At 39.6% G+C, this 18,587-nt stretch overlaps 1 protein-coding gene across 1 annotated transcript; it reads right to left on the reverse strand.

Moving 5' to 3' along the window:
• Positions 1–6,326: 6,326 nt before the first annotated feature.
• Positions 6,327–8,378, reverse strand: LOC110791354 (uncharacterized). The gene is made up of 4 exons (XM_021996102.2): positions 8,308–8,378; positions 8,077–8,220; positions 6,459–7,324; positions 6,327–6,355 (listed from the first exon to the last, which is right to left on the reverse strand). Exons 1-3 carry the CDS (start codon positions 8,365–8,367, stop codon positions 6,461–6,463), a joined length of 1,068 nt encoding a protein of 355 aa, XP_021851794.2. The 5' UTR covers positions 8,368–8,378; the 3' UTR covers positions 6,327–6,355; positions 6,459–6,460.
• Positions 8,379–18,587: the final 10,209 nt, after the last annotated feature.

An 18,587-nucleotide genomic window follows, 5' to 3' on the forward strand; every position in this document is an offset into this window, starting at 1 on the left:
AACTAGCCCGGAGGGCAACGACAAATAGTAAGTTCCTACAGCTAATGCAGCAATCCGTGCTCCATTTCCCACTCGTAGGTCGACTTCACCCTTGCTTAACTTTCTACTTCTTCTTAGTCCCTGTGGATTGGAACATAAGTGTGAGCCACAACCTGTATCTAATACCCAAGAAGTTGAATTAGCAAGTATACAGTCTATAACGAAAATACCTGAAGATGGAACGACTGTTCCGTTCTTCTGATCTTCCTTTAGCTTCAAGCAATCTCTCTTCCAATGCCCCTTCTTCTTGCAGTAGAAGCATTCGGATTCAGAAGTGGGTTGACTGACCTTCCTCTTTACAGATTTGGCGCCAGTTTGCTTAGTTGGGCTGGCCTTGTTGCCACCTTTCTTAGCATTCCTCTTCTTTCCAGATTTCTTGAACTTGCCCCCACGCACCATAAGCACATCCTGCTTATCACTTTTGAGCGTCTTTTCAGCGGTCTTCAGCATACCGTGAAGCTCAGTGAGCGTTTTGTCCAGACTATTCATACTGTAGTTCAGTTTGAACTGATCATACCCGCTATGAAGAGAATGGAGGATGGTGTCTATAGCCATTTCCTGAGAAAATTGCTGATCCAGCCGACTCATATTCTCAATGAGTCCAATCATTTTGAGAACATGTGGACTTACGGGCTCACCTTTCTTAAGCTTGGTCTCAAGAATTTGCCTATGAGTCTCGAATCTTTCGACTCGAGCCAGATCTTGGAACATGTTCTTCAACTCACTGATGATTGTGAAAGCATCTGAGTTGATGAACGTTTTCTGCAGATCCGCACTCATGGTGGCGAGCATTAGACATTTCACATCCTTGTTGGCATCAATCCAACGATTGAGGGCTGCCTGAGTGACCCCGTCGCCTGCAGCTTCGGGCATCGCCTCATCTAGGACATACTCCTTTTCTTCCTGCATAAGAACTATTTGCAAGTTCCTTTGCCAGTCAAGGAAGTTTTTCCCGTTCAACTTCTCCTTTTCGAGAATTGATCGAATGTTGAATGAATTGTTGTTTGCCATATTAAAAACTACAATTGAAAAGAATAAACAAATAAATAACCATTCACAGTTTCTCTTAATAAACTTAAATTCTAGCATACATGCGTAATTCAATGTTTATTAAGCATTTTATTCAAGTTATGTGTTCCGGCAGGTGTGAATAAAATGATTCCAAGATCCTAAAATCATTGAAGAACTAAGCACAGTTTGTTGACTTAATCCTAGAACATCTTAGGTAAGCAAAAGCCTTTTGCTAATAGTCTAGAAACTATTCTTGGTTGATAGGTACGTCTAAGAACTTATTAGGTAAACCTATCGATTTTGCCACGACATAAAAGGACTCCTTACTTATATCGTTGAGTTTCACCAAAACTAACATGTACTCACAATTATTTGTGTACCTTGCCCCTTTAGGACCAATAAGTAACACCTCGCTGAGCGAAAACTATTACTAGATTGATGTAAAGGATATCCAAGCAAGTGTATATTTTGGCATGGCACCTTTTAACTCAATTTTTAAGTTTGGAACTTAAGGCTCTTACTATGTTGGTTAGATTTTAAGTGAACTAAAATCCTTAATCATGCAACATAATCAAGCTTTTGATCTCATGCATTTTAAGACATATTTAAAAGCAATAAATAACTTAAAACATGCATAAGATAAATGTGATCTAGTATGGCCCGACTTCATCTTGAAGCTTTAACTTCAAAGTCCGTCTTGAAAATCTCCGTGGGAGGCACCATTTTCTTCAAATAGGATAAGCTATAACTAATTACAACTATTTGATGGTACGCAGACCATATTTGAATTGAAAAATAACTTTGGTACTTTAGACCAATTACATTCAAATTAATGGTACGCAGACCATATTTTCTATCCTATTTGGGCCATACTAGTCACTTCATAACCTGCAAAACAGTACATATACAATATATACCATTCACCCATTCATTATCATGAATGGCCCACATAGCTGGTTAGTAAAACACATTATGCATCACGTAAACATTTGCAGCAATTAATCAAGGGCACTAATAATCTACCAATTATTCAGTCCTTATTAATTCTAATCAAGTTGTTTTAACCTTAAGGATTTGTAGACCTAATCAAGAGTTTTATGACTAAAAGGGCTCCCACTTAAACCAATAAATTCATATGCTTTACTAATTTTAAACATAAAAATGTATTTCAAGTCTAACCGGAAACATACAAATTTAATTAAAATTTAAAGCTCATATAAATTTATAATTGAATCCAAAAAGTTTAATTTAATTTCAGTCGTATTTAAATTAATTCATGATTTTAATTTTAGTAAAATAATTAGAATAAATAAAATTTATTATAATTACAATATTCAAAATTAAAATCCAAGAAAATAATTTAAATTATTAATTTTAAAATTAATTAAAATTACGTAAACTGAAAAATTTCAAATTAAACATTCAGAACGATTTAATCGCAACGCAAACACCCTACGCATTGCACGCCCATGGGCCGCACGCACACATCCATTGCTGGCCATGTGCGCGCAGCCCATGCGCTCGTCGCATAGCTGCTGCATCTTCCATCGCAAGCCATCGCACGCTGTGGTGCTCGCTGCGCGCGCGCCAGCGCTCGACGCACGCGAGCCATCGCTCGCTGTACGCGCTCGCCAGCGCTCGCTGCGCGCGCTCCATCGCTCGCTGTGCGCGCGAGCCATCGCTCGCTGTGCGCGCGCGATCAACGCTGGGCGCAGCGCTCGTGGCACGAGAGCTTGCGCTCGCTGCGCGCGAGGCTGCGCGCCCTTGCGCGAGGCAGTGCGCGTTGTGGCGCAGCTCGCTTGCTGCCCACACGCGACTGCCATGGCTTGCCTTTCGCCCATGCCCATTCGTCCATAGCTCGTGGCCCACGACACAAGGCAGGGCTGCTGCCTTGTGCTCGTGCACCATGCCTTGCTCATTGCATTCGTGCCGCACGGGCGACGAGCTCCCTTGCTCGTCGTCGCATGCCCGCACTATACAACACCCCTTAAGGGTAACACGAAGCGTCCATTGCTTTGTGCGTGCAAGTTATATGAACGAATCGCATAAAAATTTAAAATTTATATTTAAAATTAATGACAAATTAATAAATAATATTAATTTCATAATTTTAGGGCGAAAAATCGAAAATTTATTATTCAATTGATTTCCGATTGTTATGGATTCAAGTCTAGGTCATAAAAATTTAAAATTTATCATAAATTTACAATTTTTATGGTGGTTTTTAATCATAGGTTTCTAATTAAATTATAATTAATTATGAAAATCAAATTAATTCTAAATTATTCTAATTTTCAACAAATTAATCATAATTACAAATTAGATTGCATAATTAACAAGGCTAGGCATTCAAACTTGTTAAACGTATACAGTAGGTCAATCAAAAATTCAAGATTTATCAACAAGAATCGCAAATATTTAATTTAACATCTTAAATTTACGAAATTTTGCATTCGAAAAACTAAAACCTTCGAAAAGTCATAGTTAGGCTTCGAATTTGAGAATTCTGGGTTCGGCAGAAAAATACTGTTTTTGTCAAAATTTTAGAATGCCTTTTACATGCGGAATTGACACAAAAATCACTCGATTTGGATGAGTAACGAAGAAACTGCCGAAAAACTGCGTACGTATAATTAAATAAACGCAATTTGCAATTAATTAACAATTACAAAAATTAATCACCCCTTTTAATTCTTGCAAATTTGTAATATTTAACCATGTTCATGCAATTTAGATGATGAAAATAATAAGAGGCTCGTGATACCACTGTTAGGTTATGATACATATGACAATACATAAATCATGCGGAAACAACCATTAAGCCAGGAATACATATTATTTACACATAATCATATAGCATAATTTAGATGCATACTCTTTGTTGCGTGCCTTCCCTAGCTGCGCCCGAACCGAACAAGAACAAGTCTTTAGGACTCCAAGTGTCGTCCCTCCGTAGATAGTCCACAACACGTCCGGATCCGCCTTAAGATTGACCAACTAGAATCGCCCTTAAGGTACTAGAATTTTCGGCACTCTTAGGTAAGAAATATGGCTGAATTTTTCTCTCAAAACTCACTTTGAATACTTGAATTAATCTCTGAAAATATGTGACCCTAGGCACGTATTTATAGAGTTATGGAAAGGGAATTGGAATCCTAGTAGGACACGAATTAATTAAACTTAGAATCCTACAAGAACTCTAATTAATTAATTTATCCTTTTAGGAATAGGAATTTAATCATATACTAACTCTAATAGTTTTAGGAATCATGCATGAACACAAACTCACACACACACGGCAGCCACGAGGGCCGCCCATGCGTGTGCGTGCGAGCAGCAGCCCACGCAGCGAGGCCATGGCCTTGGCGCGCGCTGGGCCTGCCTTGCGGTGGGCCTGGGCGCTGCCTTGGCTGGGCGCGCATTTGGCTTGCTGGGCGATGGCCCGACTTCGTGCTGGGCCTTCGTCCGGCATGCCTCGTCCGATGCTAATTCGTACGATACGCTTCCGATTAAATTCCCGGTTCCGGAATTCATTTCCGATACGAACAATATTTAATATTTCCGATTCCGGAATCAATTTCCGTTTCGAACAAATATTTAATATTTCCGTTTCCGGAATTATTTTCCGATTCCGATAATATTTCCGATTCTGACAATATTTCCGTTTCCGGCAATATTTCCGATTCTGGCAATATTTCCATTTCCGATAATATTTTCCGATACGTACCATGTTTCCGTTTCCGGCAACATCTACGACTTGGATAATATTTATATTTCCGATACGATCCATATTTCCGTTTCCGGCAACATCATCGTTTCCGGAGTATTCATTTCTTGCCTGTGACGATCTCAGCTCCCACTGAAACCAAGATTCGTCGATTCCGAATATCCATAGATGGAGTATCTAATGCCATTAAATACTTGATCCGTTTACGTACTATTTGTGTGACCCTACGGGTTCAGTCAAGAGTAAGCTGTGGATTAATATCATTAATTCCACTTGAACTGAAGCGGCCTCTAGCTAGGCATTCAGTTCACTTGATCTCACTGAATTATTAACTTGTTAATTAATACTGAACCGCATTTATTAGACTTAACATAGAATGCATACTTGGACCAAGGGCATTATTTCCTTCAGTAGGAAAGGATGTGGTTGGTTTTATTGGGTTGATCCTGATGTTGTGGAGTGGCAAAGAGTCGTGACGAATGAATTGGTGGTGGAGAAGAGATTGCTGAAAACAGAGTTGAGGGTCATGATGACAGAATTGCAGAAGTTGGAGGATGACAAAGCCCTTCTTGTTGCTGCCAATGAGAGGCTTGAAAGGATATGCAATGGTGGAGTGGCTGGAATGAAGGGGACAAAGGATAAGGGCCAAGAAATTGCCCATTCTGTATTTTGGTTTGTTGTAGGATTAGTTGTTTGTTGTGTGTTGAAGTTTGTAATGAAGTTCCTCTAGTGTAAACGCGACAATGGAACGGGAAATTGGATTTCATGTAATGTAATGTAATGTTGTTGACATTAGTTGACTCTAATCATTTAATAATGGTAATTCTAGCTTATGACAATATCTTTTTGCATTAACTTGTGTTCGATTATTAGCTCCGTTTAATTGTGTACCGATTAAAACTTGGTTAGTATACGTGCTCGTTTCACCTATCATTCACCACAGAGGATAAATCTATAAATTAGGTAAAGTCCTTGAAGTCAACGGGAGTCAACTTTGGTCCATTGACTTAGTTTAAATGGAGGACAATTTTTTCTCAAATGAACCACACCTGAACATCATATATTCATAACAACAATTCAACAAGTGAACAACAAGAACAACAACTTGTTAAACCTGCACTTAACTGAAACGAGCCACGCGTGAGCCGAGCTCGAACGTCAAATATAATTAAGGGGCAAATGAATCTTTACACAGTGTTCCAATGTAAACCTTGCACCTAATTAGAATTGTCATTGCCAAAATGTAACCTTGTTGCTAATTAGAAACCTTAACTACTTGTTCAAAGGAATTACAACCAACAATACTTAAATATGCCACACTGGTTTCTTTGTTGTCTGCAATTTGGGTCTGAGTTTTGGAGGGAGTGATGTTTGAGGCTGATGAGTTGATGTTTGGCTGGATGGACCTGGATGTTGACTTGCTGTCTGACCTGGTTGCTGACTTGAGGTCTGACTGAGTGGAGTAGGTTGATAACTCCCTGTCTGACTGGATTGAGGTGGAGCATTAAATGTCTGTTGCATGGTAGATGCACTCGAGTTTTGTTGCTGTGGTTGAGTCACTGATTCAGCATTATACCTCTGCATACACAACAGAAACACATATTGTTAATGACAACAGAAACACAGAAACAGATTCAGCTCTAAACAACAGAAACAATGTAAATACATGACAAAAACTCACCCTTAAAACTCTTGCAGCCCTCTTGTTTCTGTCAGCAACAACCCATGGGTTCTTGGAGGGATCCCTCCCTGGTTCCTTGGGCTGAATAACACCAGGTGGATTATTGCACTTTCTCTTGTTGTGGCCTGGTTGTTTACAGTTTGAGCAGTTATTCGGCTTTTTCCCCGCTTCACAAACCTCTCCTCAGCATCCTCACCTGCTTCTTTCTTTCTCTTATGTGACTTAGGCCTTCCTGGCATTTTCCTTAACAGTGGAGGCAAAGGTCGAGGCAAATCTGTTTTCTTCCACTGCTTCATCCCGGGCATTGGCTTGATATGAGGCGAGTAAGTTGCTAAGTATTTGGCCTTTGAGTAACACTCATGAACAAAATCTTCAGGCCTCCACCTCTTCTTCACAATACATGCATAAGCATGTGGACATGGTATTCCCGTTAACTCCCACCTAAAGCATGTGCATGTCAACTCCTTCAAATCTACCACATGCCTATCAAAAGCAGTTTCCACCTCCCACTCATCTAATCTAGAAGGACAGACTATACAATTCAAAGATGCTTCATAAACCCAAGCTAAAACCTTCTCAACAAATGGCATAAACCTCCCCTCATACTTTTGAATACCCTCCCACTTCTCAGCATTCCTTCTCATTACGTACCTCCTAATCCAATCTAGGCAGGTTATTATTGGTTTATCCCTAGCTTCCCTTATCACAGCATTAAATGTCTCACAAAGGTTGTTGAGCAACATGTTAGACCTAGAATTCGATCCAAATGCATGTCTACACCAATGAACAGGAGGTATGTCACTCAAGTAGTTATATGCATCCTCGTTTAGCTCTTTGATTTCAGCCATGTAAGAATCATGCCAATGCTATACATTTAACAAACAAAAACAAGGATGACATCAACAAACAATAACAAATGCTATACATTTATACATTTAGTGCGATTAAGTCCCGACTCGGGTACGTGTCCAAGTCACGATTCGGGAACGTGTCCAAGAAGCATGCTTTACTTTTCTACCCTAAACACACATGCTTTTAAAATAAAATCACAAGTGCAACCAAATTTAAGAATACGAGTCGATTTCTAAAATAAAATCACAAGTGCCGCCAAATCTAAGAATACGAGTCGATTTCTAACATGAAAGCCTAAATGCAACTAAATCTAAGAATACGAGTCGATTTCTAACATGAAAGCCTAAATGCAACTAAATCTAAGAATACGAGTCGATTTCTAACATGAAAGCCTAAATGCAACTAAATCTAAGAATACGAGTCGATTTCTAAAATAAAATCACAAGTGCCGCCAAATCTAAGAATACGAGTCGATTTCTAACATGAAAGCCTAAATGCAACTAAATATAAGAATACGAGTCGATTTCTAACATGAAAGCCTAAATGCAACTAAATCTAAGAATACGAGTCGATTTCTAACATGAAAGCCTAAATGCAACTAAATATAAGAATACGAGTCGATTTCTAACATGAAAGCCTAAATGCAACTAAATCTAAGAATACGAGTCGATTTCTAACATGAAATCCTAAATGCAACTAAATCTAAGAATACGAGTCGATTTCTAACATGAAAGCCTAAATGCAACCAAGTTGAAGAATAGCAAACCTTAGTTGTTGATCTTGGTGCTGCCCAAAACAGGTCCTTATAGGCTGTGCCACTGAATTTATTCTTGAAGTTAGCCCATATGTGTCTAGCACAAAATCTGACCTCGGCTTTTGAACTCACAACAGATATAGCATCCAATAGTCCCTGAATTGAAACAATAAACAGAAACACAAGGTTAGTAAACCATCCAGAAACTGTACCTCATTGAACAAAAGAATAAAACTATATTACCTTTTGCCTATCAGACATAAGAGTCAATCCTTCTCCGTCATGGTGTCCTATGTCCTTCATCAGCAAATCAAGAAACCATATCCAACTGTCAGCATTCTCAACTTCCACCACTGCCCAAGCTACGGGGAAAATATTGTTATTTCCATCTTTGCTCACAGCCACTAAGATCATTCCTGGATGAGCCCCTTTAAGGTGACAACCATCTACTCCAATTAGGGGCCTACATCCACTCTTAAAACCCACTTTGAGAGCCTCAAAACAGACGTACAATCTTTGAAAGAACGGAGTGGGGTTGTCTCTAATCTGGCATTGTACATAGGCTGAAGAACCAGAATTGTATTGAAGAATTGCATACCGATAGTCATACACAGCAGCATACTCATCTGCAGCATCCCCATACATAATCAATTTGGCTCTAGCCCTAGCAAACCATGACTTGTAGTATCCAATATGTAGCCCCGTTTCCTTGTAAACCCTTTCCCTAAACTTAACAAGCCTCCAATATGGTTCTGACCTCCACTCCTCCAAATACTTCTCAGCTAACCACTCCGATGTGATTTTAGAACTTGAATGAACCACACCACAAGTATGCTTTAACCTTAAAGACTTGATCTGAAACATTTCTTCCATCCTTAGTTTCTTCACATGAATCTTAAACCTACACTTATGTGGATCATCACACACACACTTTACAAGCTTTGCATGATTTTTATCCCATGGACAACTACATCTATACCTACAATACACACTCACCCTCTTCCTTCCATTATGAAGAAGGTAGTAATCGCAGTGGTTCTCGATCGAATGATACCTTATCGCTTTCCTAACAGCATGAACACTCGGGAACTTTAAACCCAAACTGAGCACAATCTTTTTCTTGAAGTCTGACTCTGGATTAAAGGTAGGGTATGGATCTACTTCATCATCTGAACCACAAAGACTTCTAAGCTCCTCTGAATCATAATCCACCTCATGTTCTAGATCCACTTGTTCTTCCACCTCAGGTGCTGCAACCTTATCTACCCTCTTATTTCCCCTCAACACAGTAGACAATGGCTCACAGAAAAACTCATCCTCCTCTAGTTGTTTTCTGTCCTCTTCCCCTGGTTCAAATTCCACATCTAAATCTGAAAAGTCTGAATCACTTTCAGACCAATCACCAAACTCATCATTTTCAAATAAACAGTCCCCAGGATTCTTTTTCTTTCCTTTCCCCTTTTTCTTCCCTACTTTTCCTGCTTTTCCTTTGACCTTTTTCCCCTTCTGTGCTACACTCTTTCTCCTAGGGGTAGAGGTCTTCAAATCTGGACTAAGAAGAGGTGGGTTTGCAGGCAGAGGTGTTTTTGAAGGTTTTGTGGGAGTGGTGGTGGTATGAGGAGGGATTTCTGTTGGTTATGTACTTGGAGTGTGAGGATCAGCTGAAGATATATTTGAGGGAATAGGTTTAGGAACACTTGCTTTGACAGTGGCTGAAGCAATTGGCTTTTTTAATTGGGTTTTGTTGGGTTCTTTTACAGTGGATGGATTCTCACTTGGCCCTGTACCCTTTCCCATGTAAATCACATCAGGATCAAAACCAAGCCTTGGGCTTCTCCTAACTGGGGAAAACTTTGACTGAAGTGGTTCCATTTTCACTTGTTTTAGGGTCACTATTGATGGGCCAGCAGGTTTGGTTGTAATGGGCTGGGTCAGTGTTCTTTGTGGCCCAGAAGGATTGCTTTGTGTAGCTTGTTTCAGTGGTCTTGGTGGTTTAAAGTTGGCAGTTTGGTAGGTAACAGATGGGTAAATAAAAGCTGGTTTGGATTCCTCAATAATGTACAAAATCACCCTGTTAGACCCATCTTTTGTCTCCAATAACCTCCCTATATCATCATGAGTGTGTATAATCTTCCTACCCTTAGTCAAATTCATCCCATGTAGCCTAAACCATACACTGAAATTCTCAATAATCCTCCCTATAGTTCCACTCATCCCTTTCATTACAAGCTCCCTCAAACTAAAAACAGTTAACTCATGCAACCACACTGTCAATCTAGTATACAACTTCCCACCAACATAATCAGTTTCCCCCTTATTGAAAACAAACTTTCCCCCCATCCATATTGCAAGATCAATGTAACCCAACTGCTCATTCCTACAATTTTAATTACCAAAAAAAATTAACTGCAAATCAACAGTGATTACAAAAATTAAAAAAAATCCCAAATCGAGTACATGTCCAAGTCCCGACTCGGGTACGTGTCCAAGTGTTCGACTTGGTTACACAACACGAAGAAAAAAGTAACCACATGTAATCACTGTAAACTAATAAACTAATCAGTTATACTAATCTAATTTTTCCAATAATAAACAATTATTTCACAACACTAATCCAGAAACCCAATCCAGAAACCCTAGACATTAAAAAATTAGGGGTTTTTCAATTAAACAATCAATTAATCATTATTCACATTAAACAATCATTTAAACAATCATATTAAGGTTTCCAACAACATTAAACAATGAATTCGTGGATTTCAATGACAATAAAAAATTAGGGTTCTTGATTCAAAATTTCACAGTGCAATTAAAAAATTAGGGATTCCTAATTAAACAACTAATTAACCAATAATATCACATTAAACTACTAAAATCGCATTGTTTTAACTGTTTAATACCTGATTTGGGATCCACCTTGTCGGTTCGTTGGCATTATCCCCTTTCCCTTATCCTTTGGACCACTTCCTGTCGTTTTCATCTTTCCAAGATCTCCTTTTGGACCACTGCGCGTAAGAAAGAGAAGAATCTCTTGACTTGAAGAAGATTCAGAAGTGTAGCATCATCAATTATGGCTTTAGGGTTTGTGGTTGAGATTGAAGGAGAGAAGAATAAATGTGAAAGCAGAGGAAAAGAAAAATGACGGAGGAAAGAGAAAGGAGAAGATAGAAGTTGGTGGGAAAGTAAATGGGGGGACATAGGGGTAATTTTGATTCTGAAAATGGAGGGAAACGTTGGAGGTGGGGCCCACAAACGGAGGAATTTGACAGAAACTGTTACAAGGTAGTGTTACTCAACCTAACCAAACTTATAAGGTAGAAAAATTTAAAAAAAAATTTATAAGGTAGTAATTCACAAAACGTCCAAACTTAAAGGTAGTGTTGCACAAAATTTCCATAAAATTAACTAGATTTTAGCCGATACATGAATTTTTTTATTAAATTGTTAAGGGCTTGTTCGGTATCATTACATATTTTGAGTTTTTTTGTTTTCATAAACACAAATTCTTATTTACAAGGGTTGTACAATAAATATTGTACACCGAAGTAAAAGTTAACTCAAAATGTTTAAAAGTTAAGGTTATATATGTAAAAGTTATTTTTTTTAGTGATAAATTTTTTCATTTTAATATTACTTATTTCTTCAAAATCACTAATAATGTATAAAATTAATCATTTAACCCTTTAAAATGTTTATCTATCAACTTTTTTTACTAACATAAAAGTTAATCAAAACTAAGTTAAAGTTATAAAAAAATGGGTAAAAGTTATCTTGGTGTACAATAAATTTATTGTACACCTTGTGCTCGCAAGACCTTTTGTTTCATAAGACAGGAAGCTGATTTCAGTTTTGATTATTAATTTTTCGAAACCGATTAAAAAAAAAAAAAAAAATCTTCCTCCTTGATGGAATTCTTTTTCATCTCCTTCATTTTCACTTACTATCTTCGTCTTTTTCTCGTCAAACTAAGGTACCTAGTTTACCCGTGGCTCCATATCAATGAAATTATCAAATTAATCTCTCTTTGTCAAAAAAGAAAAAAAATCAAATTATTCTACAATATAATACAGTGTATGAAGGACTACCAAATACCAACTCCATCTTCTTTATCATTCTTAGTTCCTTACATCTCAAAATTGTGAAGTAGCACATCTTAAAATAATTAAATAAAAATAATAATTATCATCATCCATGTCTTCTTTCGCTCCAACCACCGTTATTGTCGATCATTCGCTGCCTGTAATCTCTTGTATAATTAATCATTGGCACGAAGCAAGGAATTGAAGCAGAAAAGAGAAGGAGATGAGGGGTTTGCGAGCAGCGGATGCTATGGGATGGAGTCTTGGTAGTATCAGCGGTGGGATGGTGTAGATGGCAGCGGAGTCGCAGTGTAGGGGTTGATTTTTTTTGTTCTTTCTCATGTCTGGTTTGATAGATTTGATTAAGTTTTTGAGATTATTTCTTCGATATTATATTGATAAAGAAAGTGAACTTAATTATGAGTAATTGACCCAAGCTCTATGGCGGAGGATGAGTAGTTGGTGTTGGTGTTGGTGTTTGTGTCGATATCGGTGTCGGTGTCGGTGTCGCCGGAGAGTTCTAGAATTACATTTGGGTTATTGTGCTTTATGGAGGAGAGATAAAGTGATAGTTATAGTGTGTAGAAGAGAGTCCGAGATGACATGTGTTTTAAAAAAACTAATTTCCTGAAACCACTTTTTGTGGTTTATGCTTTTCCGTTTTTATTTTGTGAAAATAACCCAATTTTTGTTTATAAAACGAAATCGCCGAACAGTTTTCATTTATTTTTTTAATGAAAAAAACGGAAAACCATGAAACTTCAACAGCGCCGAACGACACCTAAGTTAAAATAAATCTCCTATAAATATTTTATATATTAGATTATATTAGTTTTTGATTTTTGATTGAATTTCATTTTAGAATTTATTTTTTAATTATTAGAGTGTTTGATTTTGGATGAAGTCGTATATGCGTAATATTAGTAATTAATTAATAAAAATATCTACGTGGCACTCGACTTTTTTAATTCAAAAATAATTTCGAAATCTTATTTTTAATTGGCCGAAACCATTAGATTTCCTACGTGCCGCTCTATTATTGGATTAGTGTTTGATTTTGGATTGCATTTTATTTTAGATTAGTGTTTGATTTTGGATGAATTTTATTTTAGAATTATTTTTTAATTATTAGAGTGTTTGATGTTGGGTGGAGTTGTATATATTAGTAATTAATTAATTAAAATATATATGTGGAATAGACCTGATCAAGACCAACCCGGCCCGACCCGCCCGAATTTTTTGCGGGTTTTGGCAGTATTTTTCAGTCCGATTTCCAGGCCCGACCCGGCCTGAAATTTTAAAAATTTTGGACGGATTTGGGAAACACAAGACTACACTTTTTAGTTATAAATTTGGCCCTCCCCGAAAAGCCCGGTATATTAGGCCCGAAAATAGCGAGTTTGGGCACAAATTTTTGACCCGAATCTTGGCCGGTATGGCCCGACATAACGTGCTGAATTTTTATGGCTAGGCCCGGCCCGACATTTGATCAGGTCTAATTGGAACATAATTAATTATCTACTTGGATGGAGTTAAAATCTTATTTTTCATTGGCCGAAACCAATAGTAATCCTACGTGGCGCTCTATTATTTATCAAATGTGCCTCCTTTTGTTTCACTGATAGGATATGGTGTTGTTGTGTAACAATGCCTCTTGGAGAGTTAGATACTATGAAAATGCATGGCCGTGCTCAGAATGGTTAAGGCTTAACCTTCTGTAAAACTTTAACAGTTGAACTCAGTAATCCGAGAAACACTTCTGGACCTAATAAGGATGGCTTGGATCTTACCTTATTTTCAGCAAGTAACACTAAGTGACAAAGGAAAGCGAATGCACACTTGTCTGAATGACAAGTGGGAGACTGAACGAAATATGTCCTTCACCCAAGGTGCATTAGTCTAATACCAAGGTTCAGATTAATTACTCATGAACAATTAATTCAGTGAGATCAAGTGATCAGAACAGCTAGCTGGAGCAATGATTTCGATCAGTGAGTTCTAATCTATATTAGGCTCACAGCTTACTCTTGACTAAACTTATGAGGTCACACCAATGGCATGTAACAGATCATCGGATTAAATGAATCAGAAATTCATTTAATAGCTTTTCAGGAATTAGTTCGGAAAAACATAAATATACGATATGACGTTGGATCGAAATCGTATATCGTATCGCGAATATTCGTAAGCTAGGCGAAACGAATAATCGTATCGTACGACGGTGATTCGTCAAGTACTATACGATTAACAATAGCCATGAAGCATTGGTCGCGGATACGAGTCAGACGAGGCTGTCGGCCCATCGAGCCAAGCGTGCAAGCGCGCAAGGCCCAACGAGCCAGCAGCTCGCCAGCAGCGAGAGCAAGCCGTAGGGCCACGGCTAGGCGCGCGCTGATAGCATCGATGGCAGGAAGCAAGCAGCGAGGCCTAAGGCCCACGACTGCGTTGCCTTGTGCGCGCTGCTTCGTGGGCTTGTGCGTGTAGCTGGCCGGTTGAAGCCTTGTGCCTTGGCCGGTCATGTTATAACCTTAGGGTTATAACACACCACCTCTCATAATGTTTTTCCAACACAACACACAAACTAATTTACGTAGTTCAGTTTCACCTAATCAAAGAGAAACCCTAATTCTCTCTTTGCCTCCGTTCATACTGTTCTTCCCTAAAAGCTAAAATATCTTGAGTGACGTCTAAGCTGCGAATCTCAAGACGGATCAGAACGTGTCGATGAACCAAGTAGAGGAATGACATTTGAAGTTCTTTGTTCGTGTTCGTGATTCGTTGAATTAACTAGGGAAAACACGCTACGAATGTAAGTTTGCTTAATCTCTACTTTATACATGCTTCCTGGCTTTAGGGATTATTCCGCTGCGTTAATATGTATTTAACTGTATTCCCCTACAGATCGGCGTCCTAAGTCGAGTCAGCATTCGCATTAGCAAAAGTTGAATACACTTTGACTTGCGCTTTTTTCTATTCCAAAAAACCTCAGTCGAAGTGGGGGCTTATAGTGGGTATGTACACCCGAAAAAATGGGTAAATGTTTTCATTTTCCATGCATACATTTAGCTATAAATTTCAAATTCACACACAACGCACACCAATTTAATTCAAAACCCGCAAGCAAGTACAAAACGCACAAACAAATATCCAAATCATTCAAATACAAAATTCTAAATACCAAACACTCCGAAATACGAGCAATACAAGTACAAATATCTGCAAATACAAACCAAGAGAATCCAATACAAATAATACAAATACAAAAGCCAATCCGACAAAGCTAGATCTCGCTGCCATGTAGGATCAGTCCGGGTCATCATCAGGTACCACCATAGTCTTAGCATGTCCCTTGCCCATGTTCCGGCTCATGTACCGCTCCAGATCCCGGTCAAGCTCTGTCCCCGGGGTAGTTGGCTCCTGCTCTGAAATGCGAAGTGTACCAGATCTCTGACCAAGATAGTTAGGAGGAAACTGTTGGTGGGAATAACACTAATAAGCTAGTCTGCTAAGCGCGTAGAACTCGCGTCGCATCTCTATCTCCTCAAACAAGTCGCACCCGCTCCATCTCCTGAAACTGAGTCCAAGAAGGCATGCCATATCCAGATCCCCATGGCAGGTAAATACTCGCCCCAAAGTGACTATCAGTAGGAGTGACATAAGGTGTCTGACCACGCGCATCCCCATACGAGAATGAACATTTGCCAGCCCGATCAGAGGTAGAAGTCGTATTTCTCTGGCCACCTATATTGGAATACCTCCGAGAATCTCCCATACCATCAGTTTTAAGGACGAGGATCAAGTTCAACTCAATCTACTCTATGTACTCATCAGCACGCTGAGTCTCTTTGTGAGCCTCTTTGCGCTCCTATATAAAATTCAAAATTCAAGCATCAGACTTCTAACATACAAAGTTCAAGATACAATGGTACACGAATAAGCAGACTCACTGTACGGCCACGGCTAGCAAGCTTCTTGGTCAGCTTTACACAATGCCTTTTTAGGGAATCGATTACCACCATCCAACATTGTACCTTGTTGCGAGAGGGCTGGATATGTAATTCAAAATTGAAATTCTGAAATACGGGGCAACATTACAATAGTGAAATCAACAGTACAAGCATACACTTACGGCTACAAAATGCTTAGGAATGGCCTTGGAAGCCACCCAATCTGAAGGAGGAGCTTCAGGCACAGGAACCTCTACCTGTTCTCCATCATCATTCGCATAGCGGAGGACCCTATCAGCATAGGGAACATCCTCGTGATCCACCTTAACCTGCAAACAGGTAAATAGAATCAGTACAAGTAGAACAATTCAAAAATATAAAAAACAGAATACGAGAATGCAGGATTACTGGTCGTACAAACCGAACGGCTGAAGCAAGCCTATCTAGGAAGGCTCCATATTCGACCCTCCTGTTTACGAAACCCTCTCAGGGTAGGCACAACGAAGCATCATCGCCTTGATTCAGGGATGTCCTATAAAACACGACCACAGCCTGGTCACTTAGCATCATGGACTCCGAAGGATCGAAAGGAACCAGCTGAGAAACATAACTATGCTCAATGAAAACTCGCCCACCCAGGTACCACATAGGGAGGCAAAGCCCCGGGATCAGAACCCTCCTCCTAGTCAGGAAATGGGCATGAACTGCCGACTTAGGCATATGTACCTTCTCAAATGGGCAAAACACCACCTGCAAAACAACAAATTCAGTTGGCATACTATAGATGACAAATTTCAAAACTTTTCAAATACAATCACACCTCCTCAATGGGTGTAATCTGCAAAGTCTTGCGGAATTTCTACATGGTGTCGTGAGTGCGCTCCGCTCCCCGCTAAGAAGCTGCAAACGGGTAAGGCGCACCATGAGGGCGAGCAGGCGCCAAACCGGGGAAATACTCATATGCCAAAATATACAAAACAAATTAAAGTTCAAATCAATCCTACAAATACAAATTACAAAGTACAAAGGGAATCGTTAATACCTCCAATACTCTCCATAGGGAAGCCATGGCAACCGGGTCAGAAAGGGAAGTCCTTGAAGCATTCTTCATCTCATACAAAAGGTGGCCATGCGCCAAGATCCCCTAATCGAGTCCAGAAACGGATCTCAAATCCCTCAAAGGATCCAAGAGAGTACCAACACACGACTGTTCCTACAAGGTACAACCATCCGACAAACGAGCACTAGCAGAAAGATATGCATCCTCTGCTCCGTGGTTGCTCCAGGAAACTCAATACTAGCTAGAATATGCGACAAGAGGCATGAGTTACCCCCTCGCTACAATCTCTCTACAACATGCCCTAGCAAATCTCTAACACCCGGACTGCCCCATTTCAAGTCTTGGTTAAATACAACCTCCCTCTCGAAAAAAAGGAGTCCAGTAGTCATAGCAAAATCAAGATGAGTGATCGTAATCTCCCCCCATCGCATGTGGAATGAGTTGGTAGTATCCCACTACCACTCCAAAAGCACATGTCCTGGCCTTGACACCAGTGACATCCTCAAAACCTTGGACCGCGTCCCAGAACGGGGTAAAGCCCGACTACTCCCACAGAACCCTCGTATCCTCATGAGCCTGGATATGCCTGAAAGACCTCGCAATCTCTCTTCGGGACTAGAATACTCGGATACCCGTAGCCTCGGTCTACGAACAAGGACAAGTCAATACAAATAAGCATAGTCAAAAGGGGAGGAAGCAAATCCAGTCAAAATACAATAATCATACCACGCTCATAGATGGCCGATGAGACAAGTGATGAATCCGGGAGACCAAATCTTCCGGCCTCCAGCCACTATTATCAAAAGCAGTCTTCTCTTGCGGGATCAAATCACCAACCTCTACATCCTCTAGCTTCCTAGCTTCCACGCCAGAGGCATCCTCCTCAGCAGCTTGACTGGACGAGCTCTCGACAATATATCTTCCTCCGAGTACAACAAAGAGGCATACTAAAATATTCAAGTACAAAGTCAACATTCAATATTGGGGGGGCTATCTCCTACAAAGTTCCAAAGACCAATATCCCCAGCGGCCTTACAAGTACAGCCAGGGATCCTCGTGCAAATGTTTAAAGTCTACACCAAAGCCTATGTTATACGTGCCTAAGCAGTTGTTCCAATTCTACATCAACGCCTAGGATATCCAAGCCCATCAAGCTGGGTCCTCAAGGTTTATGTCCAAGATACAACCACCCAGGGCCCCCGTACAAGATTCATACAGGACTATATCAAGCGGGGCGTCTACAACTTCCCCATACGAAATTCAAATACAAAGTACGAATTTCCAAGTCCTAAGTTCCAAACAGTCCATGTTCAAGATGGCTACTAATCAATTTCCAATACAAGTACAAAAAGCTAACACCTACTACCATCAACATGGCAACATTCAAAAATACGAGGTGCCATCAACCCCTTTTCAACGTACCTATCCCGTAGGTAT

This window comes from Spinacia oleracea, chromosome 2 (assembly GCF_020520425.1).
Source record: "Spinacia oleracea cultivar Varoflay chromosome 2, BTI_SOV_V1, whole genome shotgun sequence".
NCBI lineage: Eukaryota > Viridiplantae > Streptophyta > Magnoliopsida > Caryophyllales > Amaranthaceae > Spinacia > Spinacia oleracea.